This window comes from Chelonia mydas, chromosome 6 (assembly GCF_015237465.2).
Source record: "Chelonia mydas isolate rCheMyd1 chromosome 6, rCheMyd1.pri.v2, whole genome shotgun sequence".
Lineage (NCBI taxonomy): Eukaryota > Metazoa > Chordata > Testudines > Cheloniidae > Chelonia > Chelonia mydas.
Window position 1 is genome coordinate 24,233,796 of NC_051246.2, and position 26,774 is coordinate 24,260,569.

The 26,774-nt window shown below is 41.1% G+C and overlaps 1 protein-coding gene across 1 annotated transcript in view; it reads right to left on the bottom strand.

Moving 5' to 3' along the window:
• Positions 1 to 461: 461 nt before the first annotated feature.
• The window catches only part of DEAF1 (DEAF1 transcription factor), a 43,426-nt gene continuing 17,113 nt past the window's right edge, over positions 462 to 26,774 (bottom strand). The window contains 6 exon segments of the mRNA XM_037899572.2: positions 462 to 1,190; positions 4,449 to 4,538; positions 6,185 to 6,226; positions 6,228 to 6,250; positions 12,045 to 12,153; positions 16,443 to 16,693. Of these exon segments, the coding sequence (XP_037755500.1) occupies positions 1,086 to 1,190; positions 4,449 to 4,538; positions 6,185 to 6,226; positions 6,228 to 6,250; positions 12,045 to 12,153; positions 16,443 to 16,693 (620 nt within the window). The 3' untranslated portion in view covers positions 462 to 1,085.

A 26,774-nucleotide genomic window follows, 5' to 3' on the forward strand; every position in this document is an offset into this window, starting at 1 on the left:
CGACGTTATAAGGGAGCATTGCGCAACTTTAAATGAGCATGTTCCCTAATTGATCAGCAACATAACAACGAAACAATGTTAACCGGGACGACGTTAAGTGAGGAGTTACTGTACTCTTAAACAGGAGTCTGGGACACTTAGCCTGGCTAGTCTAAGTCACTAAAAGGGATTTAATTGAATTAGCCATTTTTGTAGAGACTTACTTAACAGTTCAGCATTTTGTGTTAATCGCTACAGTGAAGTCCCGATGTCAGTACACTAATGCCAGGAAAGAAACCATTTTATACTCTTACTTTGGCTCAGGTAGATCCAATTTTGGCAAGACGGCTGCTACAAAAAGGCAGCTGAGAAACACCAGCGTCATGAAACTTCACCTTACTGTGCTGAGCAAAATATGTTCACGCTGTCTGTTTAACGGTGCTCTGCCAAACACACTTGGTGTAAAAGGAATGTTACAGATATGTGCTTTCATGATTTCACTGTATTTTGTTTAACAACATGACATCTTCTGTTTATATACACATGCAGAATTTCCAATATGTAAAACTTTGCCCTGGAAGAAAAAATGAATCAGAAAAAGGACTTCTAATGACAGAATATAGTTTATGATGTACGTTTTTAAAGACAATTAAATTAAACAAATGAAGGACGATTTGTTTTTTCAAATGAGAGGTAGGGTAGCATGGGGTGGAATGGAACACTGGCACATCTTAACTTTCGCTCCAACCACTGTAGATGGCCCTCAAGAGAGATGGCTCTAACATTGTAATCTGCAACGGAGGGGTTTCAAAGTCTTGCAAGCTTAACTTCACAGTCCAAAATTCCTTCAAGTGAGGGTGGCCTCCTGATCAGCAAGTCTAGTTATTTTTCCCAGATCACATATCTTTAGTGTCTCCTTTGCTAAGATTCTGTGTAGACCTCCAAAATGCAAACGATGTCACAGTGCTCAAGCATCTTCATAAGACGAGCTCCCTGAAGAGAAGAGTTCAGTTTCCAGACATCCAGCAATACGAGCTCCCATCCAGCTTGCTGATCCAGCCAAGCACCTTCCCTTGTTCTTTTCTGGGACCTCAGAAGTAGATTTTTCAGACAGAGACTTTCTCCATGACACTGTCTGTGACATGCACCTCATCTGCTTGCACTGTGACTGTGGCTGACTGACCGCACATGTGCTGGTGATCCTTCCAATCCTGCAAAGGAGCACGCAGAAAGAATGTGAAAAGAGAAAGCAGCAGGAGACTGTAGGTATATCTAAAGAGCAAAAAAAAAAAAAAAAAAAAAAAAAAAAAATCAAACCTGTGGCAGTTACTCTCAGAGCCCAGATCAACTAACTTGGGCTTCAGAGCCTGGGCTCCAGCCAGAGCCTCTACACTGCTCTGTTTAGCCCTGCTACACAAGCATAAGTCAGCTGACGTGGGCTCCGAGATTCACCACTGCTGGTCTTTTCTGCTATGTAGATGTACCCTGTATGATCTCGTGAAAGCGAACAGCAGTAGCACCAGATATGGACTTGAGAACTCATTTTTATACAATGTCTGTTTCCTCAAAGAATCTGTAAATATTTATCAGGCTTTATAAACCGTATTAAGGAACCGCTTCCCCTGACACTGGGCTGAAATTCAGCCGCTGCTTAACAGTGCACAGAAAACAATACCAATTTAGGAGAGGACATAAGGAATAAAATATCCGACTGAAATCACAAAGGGAATTTAAATAGGCAGAAGGTCAATTCTCCCAATTGGAATTTAGTCAGGACACAAGTCAGCTACCCCACCATTGTGAAAAACACGGCAGGAGTTTTAATTATCACAAAACGAGGACGACCTTGGTTGTAACCCTCATCTGAAAAACAACACAGCACACTTCTAGCATTGTGCTGGGGCACTGTTTCACTACGAACAGGGGAAAGTTGACCTTGACCAATACCCCTCTCTGGTAATATCCTCTCTTATCTGCTGGTTTCCTATTCAAATATTAATCAAATCCAACCCTGCTTAGCTCATGAGATGTGATGGGATCACAGACCAGGAGGGGAAGGAGGCAGATCATAAATGAACTTGTCTAATATATACCAGCAAGAGAAGACAGAGTTTGGGGTTGCAGCTACAAATAGCTGGATTAAACTACTGTACTGTATTTTTTCAGCATCAGCAGCAGGCGAGGTGTTTTGTTCCTTTGGAGCAGGCACCTACATTGTCTAGTAAGAAAGTGAAATCGTGACTGTTCAGTATTTTATAGTGAACAGCTTGTGTTATGCTGTGTATGTTACATTGAGGTAATCTGGTGGGACTGCTGCCCTGAGACTCTCAGGAAAATGACTGGTAGGTTTTAGGAGGATATTGCAGCAAACATTCATTCATTTTTTGACCATTTTGACAATTGCATTCTAAGTGGGAAATGTAGCAGTAATTACTATTCAAGTCAAAACCAGGCAAACAGGATACAAGAAGAGCGTTAATTTGTTTAGTATTTAAAAAATTGTTTGTTCTCACTGCATTTGGCTTCAACCAACCGGACTGAATTAGGACATGCTCCAAGAACATAACTGGCTAAACTAAATTTTTGGTTCACCTTTAAGTTCTGGCAAGAACAGGTCCAAAACGTGCCAGTAAACAAGATGTGAGGAACACACAGCACAGAAGATTTAAAAATGTTATTAAAGCTAATGTTAAAATTGTATAATACACATGTTAAGAAAAGAGTGTCTGTACACCTGGGTATAGTGCTTAAATTATCCCAGGTTGGTTTAAAAGTCATACAATACCACCACACCTTTCCATATTTGTTTTTCCCTCCTGGGAAACCCTGAGTTACTTCTTGGTTTGCTTAAACCATGCCACAATCCATTAATTTGTATTATCACCAATGGCAGAGATCTCATGCTACCTATGGTATCAGTAACACCACAGACCAATGTATTCTGGCAAGTTGTTAAAGCAGGAAGAGCCAGGGCAGGGTACACATTAAATCTTATTTCTGTGCCTCTGACATTTTGGGGATCACTCAGGCCAGTGAGGGGTTCTATCACCATCTGCCCTGTCACCTTGAGTGCCTCAGTGTGATGCTGTTATGAGTCAGAGCCCTGACACCAGCAGCCAGCCTATAAGCATACAGGTCTGATCCTGGCTTCCCCCAGCCTAGCTATGCCTTGCAGCCCTTCTGATCCAGAATCTCCCCAAATCCATCTACCCTATGTTGTTAACTCCCAGACACTCAGACTTCTCCCCTTCAGTTCATCACCCCTGAAGGAGTGAAACCTGACCCCTTTAGCAGGTGACTGTGGGACACACTCCCCACAGTTTGCACAACAGAGACCTGTTTGGGGTAAAAATAAACAAAAGGTTTATTTAATAGAAAAATGCAAGCCATCACAGCCTCATGTGCCTGACAATTCACTTGGTGAGGGAGTCAGGACCTGTTTCAGGCCTGACCTGGATTTTTATTTTACCTTGGGAGTTCACCTTGAACAGGTGAGTTGCCAATCTTAGAAAATCCTCTCCAAATATTACAAACAGAGGGGCGGTAGCAACATCAATGAACATGTAATTGACACACAGGCACAGGTTAAGTGTGCAGTGTGTACATGGGGCATGCATGAGGTTACAATGAAGGTTGTGTGTTACACCATGAGGGAGATTAACGTGTTGTGTGGGTGTGTTTCCTTTATCAGTTGGCACTTGAAGGAGATTCCTAATGACAATGCGGAGTCTGTCAGAGTCAGTGGAAATGTGTCGTGTGAGCATTAGGGGACAGTTAACTTATTTCCTTGTTTTTTAGGTATTGCATGATGAGGGATGTCACACTTAACTACCCTTAATCTCTTTTTAAAGGAAGTTTTAGTTTCTGCGATACAGATAAATGATGCACATAAACAGAAGGACTTCACTGAAAATGGTCTCGTTTTCCTCACCTCTACTGTGGCTTCTCTCTGATTGGCAGGGTCTGTTTGGTACACTGCCCCAGCATGCTCTGGGCTGGTGACGTCACAACCACCCCAGCTCAGCACTGGAACATGCAGGCAGGCTGGCTATAGGGACACATACGTCCCAGTTGTATATTTGCCTTTTAAAAAAATATGATTGACAAACTTACAAGATGCGACAGACCCTGGGGATGGTAAACAGAAAAAACACGAATAACCTAAAAAATGCGGGAAAAACTCCCCAAGAACAAGAATGACCATGCTCTTACAGGCAGCCTGTATGTTCTCAGTCATGGGTGTAATGCTGAGTGCCTGCTGAGGTTACAGTGTGAACAGCAGCCAGTGATCTGTCAGGTCTGCAAGCTGTAGACTCGCATTAGAAGATAAGCTCACATATACTAATATGCTGGCCAGTCCTCTTTACCCTGCTTATTTGGGGGTATTCAGTACATGCTTGAACCTGTTTCGCCAGCTATGCTGATTGCCTTTAGACAGTGGTATCTGTGACTTATAAAGAATCCATTACCTTCCGCTGGCAGAAAGTTGAGCAGTAATTGACTTTATGGCATCCGGTGCACTCATTCATTGCCTCCCGACCACAGTTTACACAGGACTGCTGCAAAAAAAGGACAAAGTGGCCGGGTCAGGGATGACAAAAAGCTAGATGCTTTCAACTCAAACAGTAGTCTGAAGGCTGAAGCTCACAGCAGTGCAAAGGAAAAAGCAGCATAATGGCTCAGGGAACAGTCTTGGAAATCCACTCTCCCTTCCATCTTAGCTTAAGTCCCTTCAGAAAGCAAAACAATTTTGAACCAGCATAGCGATTTCCCAGTACTCCATCCATCTGCCTCTCTGAAGAGCAAACAGCGACCCAAAGCTATGAATCAGACCCTGGGACATTGGGGAAACCTTGCAATATATCACACAGAGGCTCCTCTCACAGTGTTTTACTTAAGCTGACCTGATGTATCTGAACACGCAGTCAGCCAATGGAGGTATATACAACTCTTCGTTACAGTGGATTCCTTTCAGAATCCACCAACAAGCTCTTTACATGTCTCTCTAGGCAGAAGTTTAACCCTTCAGCCTCCTTCAGATAAACTCAGGGTTTAACAAGAATGGACCAGGTACTCACACAAGCTTGGAAAAGGGAACTTCATCTAAATTAGCTGCAGGTAAGTGTTAAGTATGCATCGCTCTAGTGGAACCGTCACAGACAAATATACTCTAACCCCGAGCTGGGCTCCCCAATTTTCATTACAGATACATAACAAAAACTTTTATTTTACCAGTGTGCTTAGCTCCTTTACACCAGTTTATTACTGGCTCTGACTGTGATAGAAAGGTGTGCGTGGAAGTTCAAATAGCTGGCTCACACACCACATTTAATTTTCTCTGATTTTCACAAGGGGGAGGGGTCCTACATACATGGAACATTATGTGAAGCAACATCTAGGCACATGAAGACAAAATGAGGACTGAATTTCTGCCTTCCTGGCTTTACTGATTGAAAAGAACATGATTGCTAATATGATCGAAACAGCAATTTCCTAACAGGGAAGAGAGACAGAGGGAAAAAAGGCTATTTTAGAAGCACAGACCCAGAATCTGGGGGTAACTGCACCATCTCTCTTCATACAGAAAGGATGAATGGATTCTGTAACTGCAACACCTAGCTTCATAAATATTTTGATGTCCATTGCTTTATCCCTATCTCAATAAAACTCCAATTAAAAATGAAAAGAGCTGTATATTTAAGTGGGAGGATCACTTAATCCGGGCTGTCAGGGTACATTTTTTTACAGCTCATTCAGTTTCCAACTCATCAAATTACTGACGTGTCATTAGCAAGTCGGAGCAATGGTGTAATGCCATCACAGGAAGTAGTTCTTGGCTGTGAATATATTGTCACACTGCGGCAACATTAACACAAGCCATATTTAGTTTAGCTGCTGCTTCTCTCTTTCAGGCACAACTGATTTAACATCCAGACCCCTATTAACACTCAGCTCATTCACACTGTCTGTTTGCATCTTATCTGCATACCTAGAAATAAAGCCAGTTCAATAAAACTATATTCAGATAGTGCTAACGTTCAGACATAAATGCATAAAAGCCAGGGAGAGAGTTAAAGCTCCCACACCTCATGTGAACTCATCCCCACTGATCCTCAGCAAAGTCAGTCTTTGCTAAAGAACACTCTTAAAGCATGTGACATTTACAGCTGGGATTTAAAGGCTGCAACAGCAGCCTTGTTCTTACCTTGATGATGATTTCTGTTTTACCATCGACATCTTCCGTTTGTTGAAATAACTGGTTTTGATATTGCTGCAATGAAAGAGACATTGGAACCATTACTTGGTAAATGTATCATGATTGTAAGGTGTGGCAGCACAGGGAGCTGTTTATATCAAATGATTAGTGTGCCTCGGCGCGGTGGTAATATTAATAATAAAGATACCATTACTTGAGCTCATTCTTTTGCACTACTGGATTGGGGGCATCTGAATGAGCCATTACCATTCCTTAAAAGAAGGTGACACTGTGGGGTCCACTCCAGGTAAGCAAAAGAGCCTGCATGAAGACGTTTTGCTTTGATCAGACATCCCGGTTAATTGCTCATGTAACTGTCAAGTAACCGCAATGTTAAAGCAATCCCACTTCTTCACTCCACCCAAACAGGAGCTCATCCGTTAAACTGGGTGTCTGAGGGCATGTCTGCACTAGGGGTACACAACATCGTGTAGATGCTTCCCACACTGATGGAAGGGGTTTTTCCATTGATTTAGATAACTGACCTCCGCAGAAAAAAAATGAGGAGTACTTGTGGCACCTTAGAGACTAACTAAGGTGCCACAAGTACTCCTCGTTCTTTTTGCTGATACAGACTAACACGGCTACCACTCTGAAACCTGACCTCCCCGAGCGGCGGTAGCTAGGCTGATGAAAGACTTCTTCTGTCAACCTAGCCATGTCTACACTGAAGGTTAGGTTGGCTTAACTACAGCACTCAGGGGTGTGAACACTCCTATACACATGTAGCTAGATCAATCTAAATTGTAAGTGTAGACCAGGGCTGAGTCTTGCATGAGATGACACTTACCAGAAGAAGCAGTGCAGGTAACAATTGTATATGGCTAAAGGCATTTCATGATCACTAGCTTGAGTCAAATTTCGCTTGAGTAAATTTCCCTCAGACCACTAAAAATCCACATCTACACTACAATAGAAAACTGCAGCACTGAGTCTCAGAGCTGGGGCTGCAGTGTACACATTTGGCCTCGTGCGGGAGCCTGGGCTCTGACCCCATGCAGGGGGAGGGTCTCAGAGACTAGGCTCTAGCCTGAATGTATACACTGCAATTTTTAGCCCACAGCTGAGCCCCACAAACCTGAGTCAACCAACCCGGGCCAGCTGAGGCTGTGTCACAGGATTTTTATCGCAGTGTAGATGTACCCAGGGAGACCAGATGGACTCTGGAGGAATGGAATAGCCCATAAACGAGAACAGGGGAAAAAAAACAGACAAAACAAATGTCTCAAACCTTTTAGAAACGACACTGGGCTGTGCAATCCTGTCCCCCAAAATACAAAAACAAAAGTGGGGGTAAAGGCTCCACTGCGGTCCAGCTACCCTAGTAGAACTAAATGCCAATCTAGTCAAGTCAAAGAACATGCATGCAAAACCCTATGGATTTATTATAATCTTCACACTAACCGAGTAGACACATTTGGCAAGGACAGACTGGCAAAGCTGGATTTTTTTTTTAAATATCAGACCAGGTCTGTAACTTGGTTTCTCTGAGATGCAGTGGTACAGCCATCTGCTCTGCTGTCTCGTATTTGCTGGCATAAGTAACCTGTCCCAAAGCAGTTTGCATTGGGTGTGTCTCAGAGAACTTTCAGTTTTTTCCCCCCCAGTCAGTTTCTGAGTACAACAGATGTTCTCTTCTCCCCCCAACCTCCCGTGGGCCCACATAAGGAAGGAGTGAAACCAGATTAGATTCAGTGCTGACCCAGAGTTAAACCTCAGGGGAAGTTTAAAAAAAACCCCTGATATACCACCGTAAAGAAAAGTAGGTTTACCTGAGAGTAGGTCCCCAACACTGAAACAGATTAAGGGCTTAATTTCAGATCATCTTTATGACCTGGCATCAAGGCATTTATGTTCCTGTGAAACCACAACCTTAGAAATCCTTAAGTTACCATGACATGGAATCAAATTAAGAAACTCTTGGGAGTTGGAGAATAATAGACGGAAATATCTCACCCCTTATAGCAAGAGGCTTGGTTTAGCTCTGGCTTTATTAAATGAATTGACTCAATCTATGTAGCATGCAAAGTACCATGCACAGAATCTTTAATACTTCTAGTCCTGCTTAGACACAAGTGAACAGAGTCATACTTGCAGCAGAATTTAATAAGTACAATTTTCCGCCTAGAACTTGATGCCAAAATGCTGTCCAAACTAAAGGCAACCTCAGTGGAACAGCAACAATAATCACTACTTAGAGACTGTGTTTCTACTTTGGAGTCAGTTTTAATCAGAATGACTTTTCCTGCGCAAAGGGTGACCTCAAGTCTTGAGACAGACTGGAACTGACAATTTACACCAGCTGAGAATCTGGGTCTGACCTCCACATTCTAGCTAGTGTTTGCTCTTTTGCCACCTTACCAGATATTTATTTGCGCAAGAGAGGCAAAGAGTCATGCTGGAAAGAAAATGCATGTTCTTCCAGGAAGGTGAAAACAGGCCTTGTAGTATCAAGTGGAAGGCAAACTACCTATAATACCAATTAGCTAACGTGAAGTGTGGGAAAATGCCACACTGCTTCTATAATTTTTTTTTTTTTTTTTTTTTTTGCACTCAATGCTCTGGTCCGTATGACAGCAATTAAGAACATAAGAGTGGCCATACTGGGTCAGATCAAAGGTCCATCTAGCCCAGTATCCTGTCTTCCGACAGTGGCCAGTGTTTTCAGAGGGAATGAACAGAGTAGGTAATCATCAAGTGATCCATCCCCTGTCACTCATTCCCAGCTTCTGGCAAACAGAGGCTAGGGACACCATCCCTGCCCATCCTGACCAATAGCCATTGATGGACTATCCTCCATGAACATATCAAGTTCCTTTTTGAACCTTGTTATAGCCTTGGCCTTCACAACATCCTCTGGCAAGCAGTTCCACAGGTTGACTGTGTGTTGTGTGAAGAAATACTTCCTTTTGTTTGTTCTGAACCTGCTGCCTATTAATTTCATTTGGTGACCCCTTGTTCTTGTGTTATGAGAAGGAATAAATAACACTTCCTTATTTACTTTCTCCACACCAGTCATGATTTTATAGACCTCTATCATATTACCCTTCAGTCATCTCTTTTCCAAGCTGAAAAGTCCCAGTCTTATTCATCTCTCTTCATATGGCATCCGTTCCATAATCCTAATCATTTTGTTTCCCTTTTCTGAACCTTTTACAATTCCAGCATATTTTTTTTGAGATTAAGTGCAGCATGTTAAATATTCCCCTCCAATACATGCACACATGAGCGCAGTCCAAACCAGCCACAACAAACCCCTCAGCAGTGGTCTACACAGTCACACAAACGGATGCACTATGCTGATAGCCAATGAATTCTAGCTCTAGGGGGCTGCCACAGGCTGTGAGCTCCATAGCGGAGGACTTTTCCCCTGCCTAATTTTCAGTGAAGAGATATAGGATAGCCACCAGAAAGCACAGCTATCAGGTACCCACTCCAGGCCCCCACTCCTTCCTGGAATACGCAGATGAAGATATTTTCACCTCCACTTAATTTATTTGAACCAGGAGTCCTCCAATTACGGGCCACAGATCATCAGCAGTCTGCAGAAACTGAGCCACTTGAGACCCAAGCAGAGGGAAACTGAGTGTGGAACTGAATCAAGAGAATCTCTCTCTTATTATATGGTCTCCAGAAAAATTTGGAGAACCACTGATCTGAACTGTGCCTATTGCTGTCCTATGTAGCATAATCCATATACTAACTACTTTCTGTGTACACCTAGATTCCTTAAATGCCAGACCCTTTTTCATTTAATTTCATGCCTCCTGCCCTGATCTGTTTCAATCTTTCTGGGAAAAGAATTCAGACAATCCAGCTGTTAAATGATCTAATCTTCAGCCTGGTCCTTAAAAGTAGCATCCCCTCGAGCAGTGTTACATTGAAGGGATGGGACTTTTTCTATTATTTTTCTACATTAATTCACAGAGGAATGATATTTTATATTCATATCTTTGGCTTAGGGTCTTGGGCTTTTTTAATGGCTTAAACAGTATTCATTTTGCACAGAATATGGGAACGGATTTTTGGTGGGTTTACATTTTCTCTAAAACCTGCTCGAACTAAATGGCAGCTTAACAAACACTATAAATGTTAGATTTTGCAGGCATTTCGGGCTTTGTGTAAAGTTGTGCCTTTCATCCATTCCTTTTGGGCTTATCCTGAAACATACTAAGCACCTCCTCTGAAATGCTGAGCATCCTCAACCTTTAAATGCAGAGTATCCCCCACCATCATCCCACTCTTTTTAAACAAAAAGACACGGTGAAACCAGAATTCAGTGACCAATCAAATGTAGTCTTTTAAGGGTCTTTCAAATAAGGGTGGCTGAGAATTTTACTTGATTAGAAAACAGGAATATCAAAATATGAAATATCAAATCATACTTCCTGGACACCAATAAATATTTTATTGTTTAAAACACAAATACCGAGACCTTCATTTTTATACAAACACATGAAATACCAATAGTTGATAAAAAGGATTTTCTTTAACGTGTGATAAAAAGGATTTTCTTTAACGTGTGAGATCACTTTTAGCCAAAACACAGATGTCTGTCTGTCACTCACAATAAGCTGACCGTATGTAAATGATGTCTGGCGTTTCCATGTGAAAACATATAGCCATACACAGAACTAAAGTATCAGCTGCATGCACACCAAATGTTCACATATACTGGGTGCGTCTTATGGGCACTGAGGTCCAAAGTATTTCAACAGATGTCAGTGTCTCATATCTGGGACTAGTTCTAGGAAGTCTCTGATTGCAGAGAGATAGTAGAAGTGGTCTCAGTTCAGAAAACCTCTGGGGTGATGCATAATAAAAAGTAGCTTTTAACACTGATTTCATTATAGTTTTAAAATGCTGGAGTTATTTAAACTTTGAAACTCAGACGTGATCAACACTGCATATGTGTATCAATGCTCTGGACCAGTAACACCAAATTACAGCGAATTTGTAATGGTTCTAATGGACTGACAACGCATCCTAACCATTTGTAGCACTGAGGCAGTACTACCTGCATGAGACACTCCGGTGTGCAAACTGAGACAGTTCTACTGTAATAGTAACTGCGCCAAGGGGGTTGCTACAGTAAATGGGGGAATCTTATTTTTCAGCTTTAAAAAACTGCTATGAGGATAATTTAAAAAACGTGTCTGATTAATACATAGATTCTCAACCGGGGGAGGGAGGCGTCAGACTTTCTAGGGGGCACAGCCATGGGTGCCAGAGATAAAGGGGCTAAACAGCCATTACCCCCCCCCCCCACTTTTGAGAACCTGAACTCAGCGGGGATGCAACTAGGGGGAGTCCAGGACACCCCACCCAGAGCTGGGAGGCATGGGATGGCAGAGAGCTTTCCTTGCTGGCATGACGGAGGAATGGCTGAGCCAAATCTGAGTGAGTGGAGTTATGATCTGGTGTACGGGGTTGCAGCGTCACTCCATTTTAAAAGGTAAGGGGTGTTTTTATAGCACCATTTGACATGCATTTTGATGAAGCAGTAATCTGACCAGTATGCCCAGAACAAACACATTAGCAACAGGAGGTGGCAGTATCCTTCTTGCTATTGTAAAGGGTGGATGCTTCAAGTTAAAAAAAGAAAAAAAGAAGTGCTAAGGTGGGGTGTGATTCAAAATGACTGGGAATGGCCTGGATTAATACTTTGTACTTCAATAATGCCTTCCATCCAGGGCTCTCTCAAAACTTTTCTAACACTTGTTAAGACTTCACCAAACCTCTGTGAGGTAAATACTATTGTTATTTTATTGATGAGGAAACTGAGGCACAGAGCCATTAAGTGACTTACCCAAGGTCACATAAGAAATTTGTGGCAGAGCTGGAAATAGAACCTGGAATAGTCTCCCAGTCCTGTACTTTACCCACCAAACCATGCTCCTTAAGCCAATTTCTATCAACTAAAAAAAAAGGACAGTCAAAATTAGTCCCTGAATATATATATGTAGACTTAAAAATTACAATTATATCTTGAAAGAAAATATTTGAGATGTTCAACTTACAAGTTTGGAGTTTGTGATCCTACATTTCCATTAAGAAAAGGAGTACTTCTGGCACCTTAGACACTAATAAATTTGTTAGTCTGTAAGGTGCCACAAGTACTCCTTTTCTTTTTGCGAATACAGACTAACACGGCTGCTACTCTGATACATTTCCATTGTAAAAGCTGAGGGCTTCACAAACATCTAAACTGGAGCATTTTCCGGCTATGAGCATGAGATCTGTGATGCTATCATTGGTCAGAGGCAAATAAACATCTGAACACAGGATTTGGGAGATACGTGATAGAGGAATGGATTTTTGAATATTCCTTTTAAAAATGTGAACATTTGTTGTCTTCATATATATTCCGCTACTGTATCTGGATGAATTTTCTTTCTAAAAGAAAGAAGCCAGCCTTAAACAGTCTAGCCTTAAACCCACACACTCACTTGAACTATCTAGTGTCTAGCGATTGCCACAGGTTCCTAAGTATACCCAGTGATCTAACACTCCTGCCCAACTCAGACACAACAGACGACTTTAAGGAACGAACTGCAGCCTAAAGCCTGTTTTGCTGGCTTTCATCAATTTATATGACACAACGCTGAATATATTTTTATTTGCTACATTTAGCAAGTCCCCTTTCCCAAAAATTCTCTCTCTGCAACCTCCACCCCTTAAAAAAAGATTTAAAAAAAAAACATTCTAGTGACTCAAATGAACCATCATCAGACAGTAACATTAGTACAGAATATCAGAAGGAAGGTCTATGTCAATAATTTGACTGCAAATGTTTTTTCAAATCAATGGTCAAGTAACAAATGAAGACCTAGCCCCAGCACAAATCTCTCTTTCAGTCCACGATGACTGGAAGTGGAAGTCTGTCTTTCACGTGGTTATGAATTCTACAGATCTCAACACAAGAAAAGCAAATACCACTTTACTGTACATGGCATAGCTTGATTCACTTCAGCAACACCAATTAAATTGCTGTCATTTGGAAACTGCATAGTTCATTTGCAATATTTAAGGATTAGCCAGTCTTTAATAGTGATATCAACACAGCTTCATTATTTCTCACTATCCAAAAAGACTAAATCAAAGATAATACATGGGCAAACTTTCCAGTTTGCTTTCTTCTCCTGCCAGTGAATGTACACTTCAACTAAGCTAAGCATTACATATAAGGTGTCAAATGCCAATATAAGAGTCATGTCGCTGAACTGAGCAACAATTCTGCAGATGTGCAAAGAGCGAAGCTTGTATTAACAGCTGTAGCAACAAAGCTTGTTACTGAACAACCTATTAGTGGAAGCAGGCTGATTTCCAATCTAACAGATTTTTTTCTTTAATCCTGATGTGTGTTATATTCACATTCCAGGAAGATCTGACTCCATAGCTCTGTTCTGGTTTAATCCCTTATTTGGGCTTGCTCTGCATTTCTTATCTAACGAAAAGATCTTTCATTTCAAAATACTTAAAATGTAGCACTGCAAAGCGATTGCACAAAACTGGTGGTGATCCTGAACAGAGGTAAGATAGCTACTACATTCAGCATTTCTGTTAATGAAAACTGATGAAAGCCCCTCCTGATTTGTCTACAACTCTACATTAACCAGTGGGGATTCTCTGAACATAGAAAATGCACATTTGCTCTGTTCATTCCAGGTACTGCTACAGAATGGATTCTCTTTACATTTAGCTGGTTCATGCAAAAAGTAAAGTAGATATTTACAAAACAAGGTTCCTGTCCAACACTGAACTGTGGAGATTTGAAAACTCAATTAGAGTAGCAGTTACTTGTGATGGAGCAGTCTCAGCAAAATCCCCACCCCATGCTCATCTTAAGTATCAGAAAGTTTACTTCAGCTACAAAAGGTTCTTGTGTTACAGATTAGGGCAACTGGCTTTCAACATTGTCAGATCCAGACAGTGTTTGACCAACATAATTAAAAGTGGAAAGCCCAACTGTTTGAGAATAATTAAAATAAATGCCAATGTTATGATCCCTGCCCATGCACCCTGAGCTCTTCCCTACAGTGAAATTCCCTAGAGTAAATATAAATCAAGAAATAGCCACATGAAAAATAACCCAGATTTGTTTTGCTTAAATATATTTACCAATAACGCCACATACTTTTATTATACTTTTTAGCAGGGTTTTCATTTTTTCCAGATATTATTGCAGTTGGTTCCATTAGACACTAAAAATCATGGACTCAATAAAGACACTGGATTTATGGTTCATTACAACAATCCAGAACCCAGTAACCCTCCTTTCTCCTATGACTGCAGAGGTTTTAACCGCACACTTCACCTTGAATGATTTCTTGCAACATGCATTAACTCCTTATACTTAACAATCCGTTCCACATTGTACTTAGCCACGACACTCTGAGTGCCTTCCAAAGACCTGAAGAAGAGCTCTGTGTAAGCTCAAAAGCTTGTCTATTTCACTAACAGAAGTTGATCCAGTAAAAGATACTACCTCCCCCAGCTGGTGTCTGATTTTTTCCAGAAGGCATTTGCTGAAAAAGTTAATTTAGACAAACCTGGAAGCACCGATTCCAATTATTATTGGTTGGATAAGTTTTGCAGACCCAAAAGAAAATTAATATTTTTTCTGGTTGGGTAAAGGGATCTGTGCAGCCACAAAAGTAAGAGTTTTACAATTGTTATTAAGGGTCATTCTAAATGACATCACCTACACAATTTCTCAAAAGAATACAGTGCCACTCAGCAGCACGAGTATCAACAACATATTACAAAATAAGAATATAAGAGGCAGAGATGGTACAGCTGGGGGTGTATGTTACTGACAAAAAGTCACTCTCTCTCACAGGCTCACAGCAGTTGCCCTTGTAAATTAGCGCTCTGAACTGCTGTGCAATAGCTGGATTTGATCCCTCACTTCCTGTGCCAGCAGAGAATAGGAGTAGCATAGTGAAGTGAGTAAACGCAGCCCTGGTGGGAGGGTAGCAGTCTGTACTGCCATCAGAGATGCCTTTATATAAAGTGTGCGTAGCATCAATGGCCTTCTAGTGAGAGCCCCAACCAGCCTTCTTCATCTGGGAGCCCTGAGGGAAGACAGGGCATAAACTGGAGAGGGGGAAAAAACAAACAAACAGACAACAAATTATAAAACAATAAAAACATCTGTGCCTGCAAATATCTCCTCAAAGACCTGTGGGTCGGATTCTCCAATGCCTCATATCCTGTGTAGTCCTTACACCTATATAACTTGGGTGCTAAATCAGAAAATAGCATTTGCACCCACTGTGAACAGGTGTAAAAGACTACACCAGGTGGAATGCAGTGGAGACTTAACCCCCTCTCCCCCGGTGTGTGTGTTAATCAAGAAAGAATCTGTTTCTCAGTACAAACAAAAGTCAGTTTTGTTAAAGTAACTAAAATCTTGCTCAGACTGTCCTGCTAGCTCTCAGCTCTAGCATCGAAGTCCTGCCAGAGACGGTCTTTCATGGATTCTCTCTATACCCTTATCTAGGAGACCCACAGGGTTGGAGTCAGCAATGGCTCTGACAGTATCAGAAGTTCGTATCCATGGCAATAGATGCTAGCTACACTTTGTTATTCAGCAGTAAATAAGACAACAATTTGCTGAATAAACATTTTGCCCAATGTAAACTCCCCTCCTCCCCCAAAAAACAAAAACAAAACACACTTTGCTCAGTAACATGCCACTGCCCCATCCCTTGCTCCTCTAGCAGGAAGTCAGCAGCTTGAGTAGCATCTTTTAAATGTTTGCTAGTTTGCCATAAAGAAAGCAGAGTAACTGTCTAGTTAAGCAGTTGGAGCTTTTGCTATTTCTTAGTTGTGTGGTATATAGGTCTTGCATGAAATCAGCATCCCCTTCCCAGACACCAACTGATCCTCGATGCCAGGGCTCAGAATCTGTGACCACTGAAGCAAGAATTTAAACTATTTCCGTAGCACCCTCAGCTTCTTAGAATCCCAGAGTGCCCTCTTCCCCCAACACAAGACACGGGTAACTGAGTGACTTCAACAGAAGTTATGAGGATCCTGCAGGGGTGATGAATAGGACTCGAGGTTTCTGAGACTATCCTCATAAGTCAGTCTTTCATTCCAACCACCGGGGAAGCCGAGTAAGGTAGCACTTTGCTCACTTAGTAGTCGGAAACAAAGATAATACAGACTCGAGCAATGTCATCTCTTCCAGCATTGTTACCTCTTTCCTCTCCACGTCGGCTTGGATTTTCGCTTGAGTAACAGCAGCCTCCCGGAAGGAGGAGCTGGCCTGTTTAGCCTGTTCAATCAGGGTCTTCAGTTGCTGGGCTGTGTTCAGTAAGGAGTTGACCATCTCCTCCAAGTACAGCCAGCTCCGTTGCTCTGTCATCTCTAGTCCATTCACCACTGAGGGGGATATGGCTTTGGTGGGGGTAGTGGGTGGCACAGCCAGGGCAGGAAGAGATGTCAACACTGAATATTAAGAAAACAAAACAAAGCACACAGGATTGAAGTGTTTCAACTCCACAAAATGCTTCTTTTCATATCTCAGTTAGAAGTTCAATCTAACGAAGACCCAGTTAAACAAATATGATCAAGCCACCCAACAGAGCAGTGACAGAGGTGTGTGGAGTGATCCCGTGTGGAACTTTCAAACTTGAGGGCTGAGGAACATATGCCCTTGAAAAACTTAACTCAGGGTGACAGAGGGGTCTGTAAAATCTATGACTTATTAGGGAGGGAATTAGCTACAGTGCAACTCTAGTGAAGCCTAACGCAGTCAACTTGACAGCTGAGCTTTTTGGAACCTAGGTAGGCATGGAAAACAGATTGGGGCCCTAGGAGCAGCACAGTAATTGGCTGTTTCTACTACAATGATCAGCAACAAAATAGTTAAGGTGGACATTTGTCTCTGTTTCACAGCTAGCTACATATTAAGATGAATGTGTGTGGTGGAGGCAGTTCACGCTCAGAGCTATTGTTTCAGGCTGTCTGCAAAACTCAAGACAACAAACTGCATTCGTTTACAACTGATTCACATTTAAGAGGATTGCTTCACAACCATGAGGGCTAGATACATTTTTGTTTTTGCTGTTGTTTTAAATGATAGCTTAAATTCCAGAATATAACTCTGCAGCATAATTCTGAGAAAAATCCCAGGCCACAAAATCCACAGGATCCTGAATATACTGAAAAGCTCTTTGAGGGATGAAATTCCCATTCTTGGAAAGTGTTGCAATTCTTCTAGAAACCTTATGGAGGAGGATAAAGGTGCAATGAGACTGGCAGGCTTGTACTGTAGCCAAAATGTTCGAAATTGGAGCATGCTAAAAGTTAATCTACTTTCATATTTAAGTACCTAAGTAAGGTCTGATTTTCAGAGATGCTCAGTTAAGGTCAGTAGGAGGGAGTATTCAGCTCCTCTGAAAATCAGGCCTCTTACTTAATTGCCTAAAATGGAAGTAGGGGAAGAATTTCAGAGAATTGAGAATACTAGTCTGTAACTATGCCCTTCATAAAATGAGTTGAGCAGAGTCACATAGGATAAAGTGTATCTGTTCACATTGCATACACTCTTGTTCTTAGATTCACAGGTGGAGTCAGCCAGGTGAGCCAGCGTAGCAGGAACAGGACCACAACAAGAGCACTTCTAGCTCAGGAGAACACAGATAAATTATTATCCTCATATTCTCATCAGCACTGGATAACTGGAAGGACGGGCAGGCCCGAATTGTAGGTAATAGCTTTATTTGTTATAAGCGGATAGGGCTGTGACCTGAGAAGTACAATCACAGGTCACAGAGCCATGAATAAGCAGGAGCAAATGCAACAGCCAGGACTATCCTTATTTGCCATATTCTCACATGAAGCAATTAGTTAGGAGAGAGTTAAGGCTGACTGTGTTGCAGAGGAGTGCAGCCAATCCCTTCTCCCATTAAAAACATTTACACACACACACGCCCACCTCACTTCTACACCTTTTAAAAATATCCCTAAATGTAAGAACATCTGGAAACTAAGTTCAGGTAGTCAGGCAATTCCCCACTGCTACATGTTCCTTCTTCACTCACTGTCATCTGAACTAACACAAAGCGAAGCAGGGACCACAAATTCTTACACATTGTTTTTGCAAGCGTTCACGATGTCAAACTGACTCATGTAACATGTGGGAGGCTGGCTGCACTAGCATTCACTGTAGCATGGAATGTTTAGCAAAATATGAGATTAATACAGAACGATGAACATTTAACAGACTATAACTGCACCGTCCCAAAATTTATATTCTAAATCTCTCTGGGAGTCTAATTATGGCTAAGTCAGACACATTTGCTACAGCAACGGTGCATTAGAAAGAACAAAATATCACTTCTCTTTGCTCCCGGCCATGAATTTTTCATATTTACCATATTGCTAAAAAGGAGTACGAAGGAATTTAACAAAATCCCACCAACTTTCAAAATACATTAGCTATCCATATATGTATTTCTATTGTGTTAGTCACAGGAAGAGTACCTTGGAGTGTCAAAAATGGCCAAATGAACTGCAGTGATAAAATGAAAACTGAATTAATCCCAGATTTACAAGGAAAACAGTCACTCCTGCTATTAACCAGGCTGTGGAGGGGGGGCATCCAGTATTGAAATAAGTTTACATTAACTGTTAAAAAAACCATTATTCCACTGGTTCACTGAAGTTAGCTTGGAATGAACCATTCAATGACATAAGATATCTTGCAATCCACAGCATCTGTGGCTGACTGCACTCAGGAACCTCTCATTCGCATCTCTTTAGATCCAGTAACTTTCAGCACTGTCACAGATTTCTGGCTTCCTCTTCAATTGGATACACCCCTGAATGCACTGCGCTGGTGAAGTTACTTTCATCGGGGAACCTTGCTGGAGCCGCTAACTGGCCTAGAAGGGATCGATTAAGTGCCCCCTTTGTTATATTGCACAGTTTCACAAATTGTGTTCAACACATTCAGCTCCCAGTGAAATCTTACTCAATTTGAGGAACCCTCCTTGTAATCATTTAAGAATGAGTATCTAAAAATCCACCAAAAAATGGCCTTACTCAATCAGATCTGTTAGCTATAAAAGTATGGCAACACAATCTGGTACTTTATTTCAATAATTTTTCCCTGTCAATATATTCACCAAGTCTCTTGCTGTTATGTTTGGCTATTAAGATGAAACAACCCATGGTGGCAAGGATTCACAGAACAAACAAACAAGCAAGCAGAGCCTTCAGCTTTAGCAGGCTAGTAACCCCCAGCATAGCTTGCCCTTGCCAAAGCAGACACCTGTGAGTATACTAGGCACAAAAAGCAAATGTTAATACTAGGGCTGTCAATTAATCGCAATTAACTCAAGCGATTAACTCAAAAAATTAATTGTGATTAATCGCACTGTTAATAGCATACCAATTGAAATGTATTAAATATTTTTGGATGTTTTCTACATTTTCAATTATATTGATTTCAATTACAACACAGAATACAAAGTGTACAGTGCTCACTTTATATTTATTTTTATTACAAATATTTGCACTGTAAAAAACAAAGGAAATAGTATTTTTCAATTCACCTCATACAAGTACTGTAGTGCAGTCTCTTTATCATGAAAGTTGAACTTACAAATGTAGAATTATGTACAAAAAATAACTGCATTCAAAAATAAAACAAAGTCCACTCAATCCTACTTCAGCCAATTGCTCAGACAAACAAGTTTGGTTATAATTTGCAGGAGATAATGCTGCCCACTTCTTGTTTACAGTGTCACCTGAAAGTGAGAACAGGCATTGCAGGGCACTTTTGTAACTGGCGTTGCAAGGTATTGATGTGCCAGAGATGCTAAACATTCGTACGCACCTTTATGCTTCGGCCACCAGTCCAGAGGACATGCTTCCATGCTGACTGTAGAATAGCAGGGTTGGAAGGGACCTCAGGAGGTCAATCTAGTCCAACCTCCTGTTCAAAGCAGGACCAATCCCCAATTTTTGCCCCAGATCCCTAAATGGCCCCCTCAAGGACTGAACTCACAACCCTGGGTTTAGCAGGCCAATGCTCAAACCACTGAGCTATCCCTCCCCCCAATGACACACATTATTAAAAAAAAAAAGTGTTAATTACATTTGTGACTGAACTCCTTGGGGAGAACTGTATGTCTCCTGTTTTGTTTTACCTGCATTCTGCCATATATTTCATGTCATAACAGTCTTGGATGATGACCCAGCACATGTTCGTTTTAAGAACACTTTCACAGCATATTTGATAAAATGCACAGAAGGTACCAATGTGAGATTTCTAAAAATAGCTACAGCACTCAATCCAAGATTTAAGATTGTGCCTTTCAAAATCTGAGAGGGACGAGGTGTGGCGCATACTTTCAGAAGATTTAAAAGAGCAACACTCAGATACGGAAACTACAGAACCCGAACCACCAAAAAAGAAAATCAACCTTCTGCTGGTGGCATCTGACTCAGATGATGAAAATGAACATGCTTCAGTCCGCTATGCTTTGGACCCTTATCGAGCAGAACCTGTCATCAGCATGGACGCATGTCCTCTGGAATGGTGACTGAAGCATGAAGAGACATACGAATCTTTAACGCATCTGGCACGTAAATATCTTGCGGCACTGGCTACAACAGTGCCGTGTGAACACCTGTTCTCTGAGTCTGGTGACATTGTGAACAAGAAGCGGGCAGCATTATCTCCCAAAAATTGTAACCAATCTTGTTTGTCTGAGAGATTGGCTGAAGTAGGACTGAGTGGACCTGCAGGCTCTAAAATTTTACATTTTTTTTTTTTTTTAATATATAATTCTACATTTGTAAGTTCAACTTTCATGATAAAAAGATTGCACTACAATACTTGTATTAGGTGAAAAATACTATTTCTTTTATTTTATTACAGTGCAAATATTTGTAATAAAAAATAAATATAAAGTGAGCACTGTACACTTTGTATTCTGTGTCGTAATTGAAATCAATATATTTGAAAAGGTAGAAAACATCCACAAATATTTAATAAATTTCAATTGGTATTCTATTGTTTAACAGTGTGATTAATCACGATTATTTTTTGTAATCGCTTGACAGCCCTGGTAAATACCATCATTGTTAAACACACGATGGCACATTTATACACTAGTGACAGAAGCATATCTACAAATACCATTGGTCGCAGAGCAATGTCCAACACAGCTGGAAATAATGGTGTTAAGGATATAATAATGAAGTTTTCAATTCTCACCACTGTCTGATGATAGCCTTTGAGAAGGGTCAGAATAAAATTTCTCTTCCTACCAAGTTTGTCTCTCTATTTGGCATAGGCAGATCCTCCTCTGTCTCCTGCATGATGAATACACCTGAATGTAATAGTGCTTTCAGTAACAACTTCAGGCTAAGTCTTCATCTAGTGCAGCAGCACTGTGAATGATAGCTCAGCTCTGAAGAAGGTGTTTGACAGAGTAAATGCTGCTGCAGGGTACAAAATATTGTTTTCACTAAAATGGCGGCTACCGGCTCTAGAGTTATGATAGGAAGTTTACCACGGGAGAGGTTCTTGAAAATAAAGCAACACACCAGGACTGAAATCTTCAAAGCATCTAAAGGATCTATCCTATAACTTTAATGGGAACCGGACTTTGAAAAACTCAGCGTAGGTATCTGGAATCACAGGGATATTGTCATTAGATACTAACAGCCCTCTTCAGGTTGTCAGACTAATTTCCCAAAGGAGGCTGTGATCTCCTCAGCAGTGGTGAAAGCAAAGCCAGAGAAAACCATCTTTGTCCTCTTTTGCTTCAGACTGGGGAAACAGAACTTAGCACAGTGGAACCTAGCTATAAGAAACTCAAATACAACGAAACACCATTTACAGGTCCCAATTCAGGAAATCATTCCTGTCCATTTTACGCATAGGCTTATGCCTAAGTGCATACTTCAAAGTAAGCACAAGCTTAAGTGCTGTCCTGAATAGGGATGGGTTTATGTGCTTTCCTGAACTGGGACTGTACTGAAGTAAACTGAAAGTCCTCAATTGCTTCAATACACTGCAGCAATGTGTGCAATGCAGTTTTGATTGTAGTGAACCTCAGCTTAGTGAAGTTCTTGTCAAGAAAAGTGATTTCACTGCATCAAATATTGAATATTCAGTAAGTCAGGGACTGAAATAAGTGTAATAACATGTTAGCAATTTTCAGGTCATAATTTATCACTCGATATACCAACGATAAGAGAAAGACAAATCTTGTCATGAATTTAGATGAGGTTAGTACTTCCTGAAAACCAGAAGTAGCCAACTGTATGATACGGTAGGTTGGACAGGTGACCTTTACTGACAGGTAGCACTGCAAGTGCAGGAACATGAAGCAGATGACTGACATTTTTCCCGAAAACCCTTATTAAGACACTAAATTAAAACAGATGTTTGCACACTATAATCACAGTACCACTTGTATTTAGAGACATAAAGGAGACCTGCCCTCTTTCATAAGAGACTGTTTGCCAACAACTTCTTCCAATGTTGGATTTTCTACACAATAAGGACTACAGTTTGACATTTGATAAGACTATCTAATAGGAAATATTTGTGCTCTCTCAGTGTTAGCATACGACTCGGTAAATGCCAGTCAATGTTTACAAACTTCATTCACTTCCTTTGTGAAAAGATCAATATTTAAGCAATAGACTCAAGCCCTGAAAGAGAAGCACAGATTTAAATTTATTTTTGACCGAGCAGAAATTTATCGCATTGCTCCACCCGGTAGTGCGAAGTGTAGCTGTAAAATGTCATATGCTACTTCGGGATTAAAGAGAATCAAAATCTGTCTGGAAAGATATATTTAAAAGTTATCCCAAAGCACACAAGGTAGCCAACTAACTGAATAATTCCGCAGTTCACAAAAATTCTCACATGCCTACAAACTGATCAGCAGAGGCCTAGCCTCGCTTTAAAAATATTGTTATTGTAATATCTTGTATTACAGGCCACAACTCCAAAACAAGTGAATACAGACTTTGCAGACGTGCTTCCTGTCCTGAAATATCTGTGCCATCACACTGTGCCAAAACCCAACTTCTGTCAAAACAGAAAGCAAATATTGAAGAATATGAGTGGCCTGGTAATTATGTTATCAAATCTTTGCTTTGTAATGTGGACTTCAGTTTATCTGATAAAAGCACTAAAAAATAGAAAGGCCTGATGAGGGTTAAAAAGGGAAGAGGAAATTAATTTTTCCTTCTGGTTTACAAGCTGCCCGGCTCATTTCTGTATTTACATATCCATTTCTTGGAACATAAGAGAATTAATAAAAGGGCTTAAAAACTGTTCACCTTCAGCTCCCGAGTGTTAATAACCTCAACATTTCATTAGCTGCCACATGAATAAACATCCATTTGGCTCCATCCTGAATGGCTTCATAGAATCAGAAATTAGAGAAGCAAAAGGCCCATTAGGTCATCTAATCCAGCAACCAGCCAGAGCAGAGTACTTGCCTACTGTATGCTTGCTGTCCAGCTTCATTTTAAAGCAATGGCCCCCGAACTTTTCAGGGTAATGCTCCCCCTTACTCCTGTCTGCACTCCACGACTGCCAGGGGGGTGGTGAGGACTGGACACTGACATGGGTAAGGGGGCCGGAGCTGGGGCCAGGAACAGAGACTTGGACAGGGGCCAAGGCTGGGGTGAAAGCTGCGGTCAGGCTGTGGTGGAGGCCAGAGCTGCAGCCAAGGCCAGGGGCAGAGTAGGGTTGGTGGCACTCCCTCCCTGTCCCCCGTGGGGGCTGGCCCAGGCCCCGCTGTGCCCCCCGAATGTTCCTCCATGCTCCCGAGGGAGGGCCCATCCCACAATTTGAGGACCACTGTTTTAAAGGGACACCATGAACTTCGAACAACCCAACACTTCTGTCTGGAATGTCTATTCCCTAGTAATTGTTACAAGTGCCATGTAAGATTAAGTGGAAGAGATCAGTGTTAGAGACCACTCTATAGCTGAATGTAAAAGTTACATTAATACAACATTAAGTTTGCATCAAATAATTATATAAAGTGTTCAGACCCCACTGAGCATGCTTGGATGTGATTTTTCAATTGCTTATTAACTTTGGTTTTAAATTGCACCCTCCCAAGCCTACCATAGGTTACAGACTAGTTAGGAGGAAGATGACGGGCATAGTTGTGGGAGTCAGGCATTCTGGGTTCTGCCACTAATTTGTCATGTGACTGGACAAGTCATTTAACCACAGTTTTCCACATCTAAAGAATGATAACACTTTCTGAGCACATAGGTATTGTAAGGGTTATTTATTTGTAAAATGCTTTAAGATAATCAGAGGAAAGACACAACAGAAAAGTGCAAAGTGCTTTTACAGGTTTCCCAGTCACAGGAAAAATGGCTGAAGTTCGAGACAGGTCAGACTTTTAAACAATAAATTTAAATTCACCTTTGGGCTGAAATAGTGAAAGATATGAACCACTTATGCCAATGGAAATTTGCATTCCAGTGATCAATGTACTCCTTACCAATTCTTATGCAGAATAGCTCTATGGAACCCTATGGGCCTGCTCCCGCTCCCACTGAAGCCTGGTGTCAGCTGGGGTCTCTAGGTGCTACTGCAATACATATAAATAACAGCAGCACATCTCCCCTTAATTTCAATAGGGGCAAACTCTCTATGAACATAAAGCATTTTGCCAACATTTAGTGACTAAGCTCTTTCTTGAAATCGCATCATGTACACAGCTTTTCAAAAAAAAAAAAACAAAAAAAAAAACAACCTACCAATGATAAGCCACACAAAATTAATATATTAGGAAAATCTTCCACTGATGTGTAGGACACAGCATCTGTAAGATGCCACCTTACTTGTCAATACAATCAGGATCTACATATTCAATTATTTTCAAACCAAGATCTGTCCCAGCAACAAGAACAGGAATTCAAGAGACAAACATTGTGAAGGAGGGATATGTTTAGATCACATAAAATTTTTTTGCCATTCTTTCAGACTGATACTTTTAAACAGTACGGATGGAAAGTTATTTTGCTAATACAGTATAATTCTGTTTGAACAAAAACTTGTCATGTTTCTTGATAGATAGCACAAGAATCCATACTTTGGTTATCTACTTTACCAGAACTCTTCTGTACTGATTATTGGAACTGGTAAGACAAAACATTGCAGTTCATAAGATTTGTGCTAATTTTTGGAGCTAATTAGTACAAAGTAAATCTTTTCTCTGTTCAGAATACTATTATCACATTGACTTCAGAAGACAAATATATAAAGGGCACAAGTCAGTCATATTCAGATCTTATCCTACATCCACTAAAAAAATCATTGCTACGCTGGCATCAGGTCATTAGTGCTGTATGGAAGGACTCCAGCACCTATGCATTATATTGCACTGAGTACACTAGAGAATACACATTTTGGGAAAATAAAAGGTTATCAGCCAAGTATTTAGACTTTATGCCTAGAAAATGCATGCAGCTCCCAATCTGCATAGTGGCAATGTTTTGGAAATAGCTCGTCCCCTTTCAAATCCAGTAAACACCTTCCCCAGTTTTCAGATATATCACAAAACCTGTCAGTTGCCATTCCTGAGGGACTGGTTAAAAGGCAGTAAGTGCATCTCAGTTATCAACCTGTGTAACTCCCAGTTTGCTTTTGACAGGTTGAGGTTTTCTTGACAGGTTGACTATGTGTCAAGTTTTACTGAATCAAATCCCTGTTTTACAACTGCTGTTTTGGTGTAGAAGATAGCTTGTGAGGCAAACAAGGAGAAATTCCCCATTCCTTTAAAAGGAATCCTTCAGACAAGCACCACTCTCCTTCCATGTGGAAGGAGAGGGTCAGCTACCTCTCCAATATGCCTCACCTACAATTCCAGAGCTTGCAAAGGCCTCGCTATGCATTCTGTGATTGACACTGGGAAAGGGGATGGAGACAAGCTGACCTGAGGAATGGGAGGGGACAGCAGATGTACTTTGTCCACTGTCCAGACTTGGAGAGATCAAGTGAAAATAATACATCCCCAAGTCTGTATGAACTTTTCGGTGTGGCCACTGCAGCTAAAGGAAACCCTAGCAGCATGACTCCCACAATTACAGGGAGCTGGGAGGGGATCCTAAAAGGGGTCATACTCAATGCAGAGGGAATGATCTGGGCCAGTGTTTTTCTTCTTAGAAGTCATAAGGCACACCATAGTTTCACTGAGCAATAAGCATGAACTACTCTACATTTAGGAGGGACAAGGCCTATTCTTAAGCAATAATACTGTTATTTTCCATTCTCCCAATGGAAAGCAATCCCAGTCCAGTGAACGTCAATGGAATTGAAAGCACTGTCCCAATCGATCACTTTAAAAAACACCTATTTATCAGTTATGTAGAATTTTTTGGGGTGCCTCTTTCAAGAAAGAGGACATTAAAGTGCGCAATATTGTTATAGCCCTGTCAGTACCAGGATATTAGAGAGACAAGGTGAGTGTGGTACAAGCTTTAGAGTTTACACAGAGCTCTTCTTTAGATATCTACGTAAGCTCGA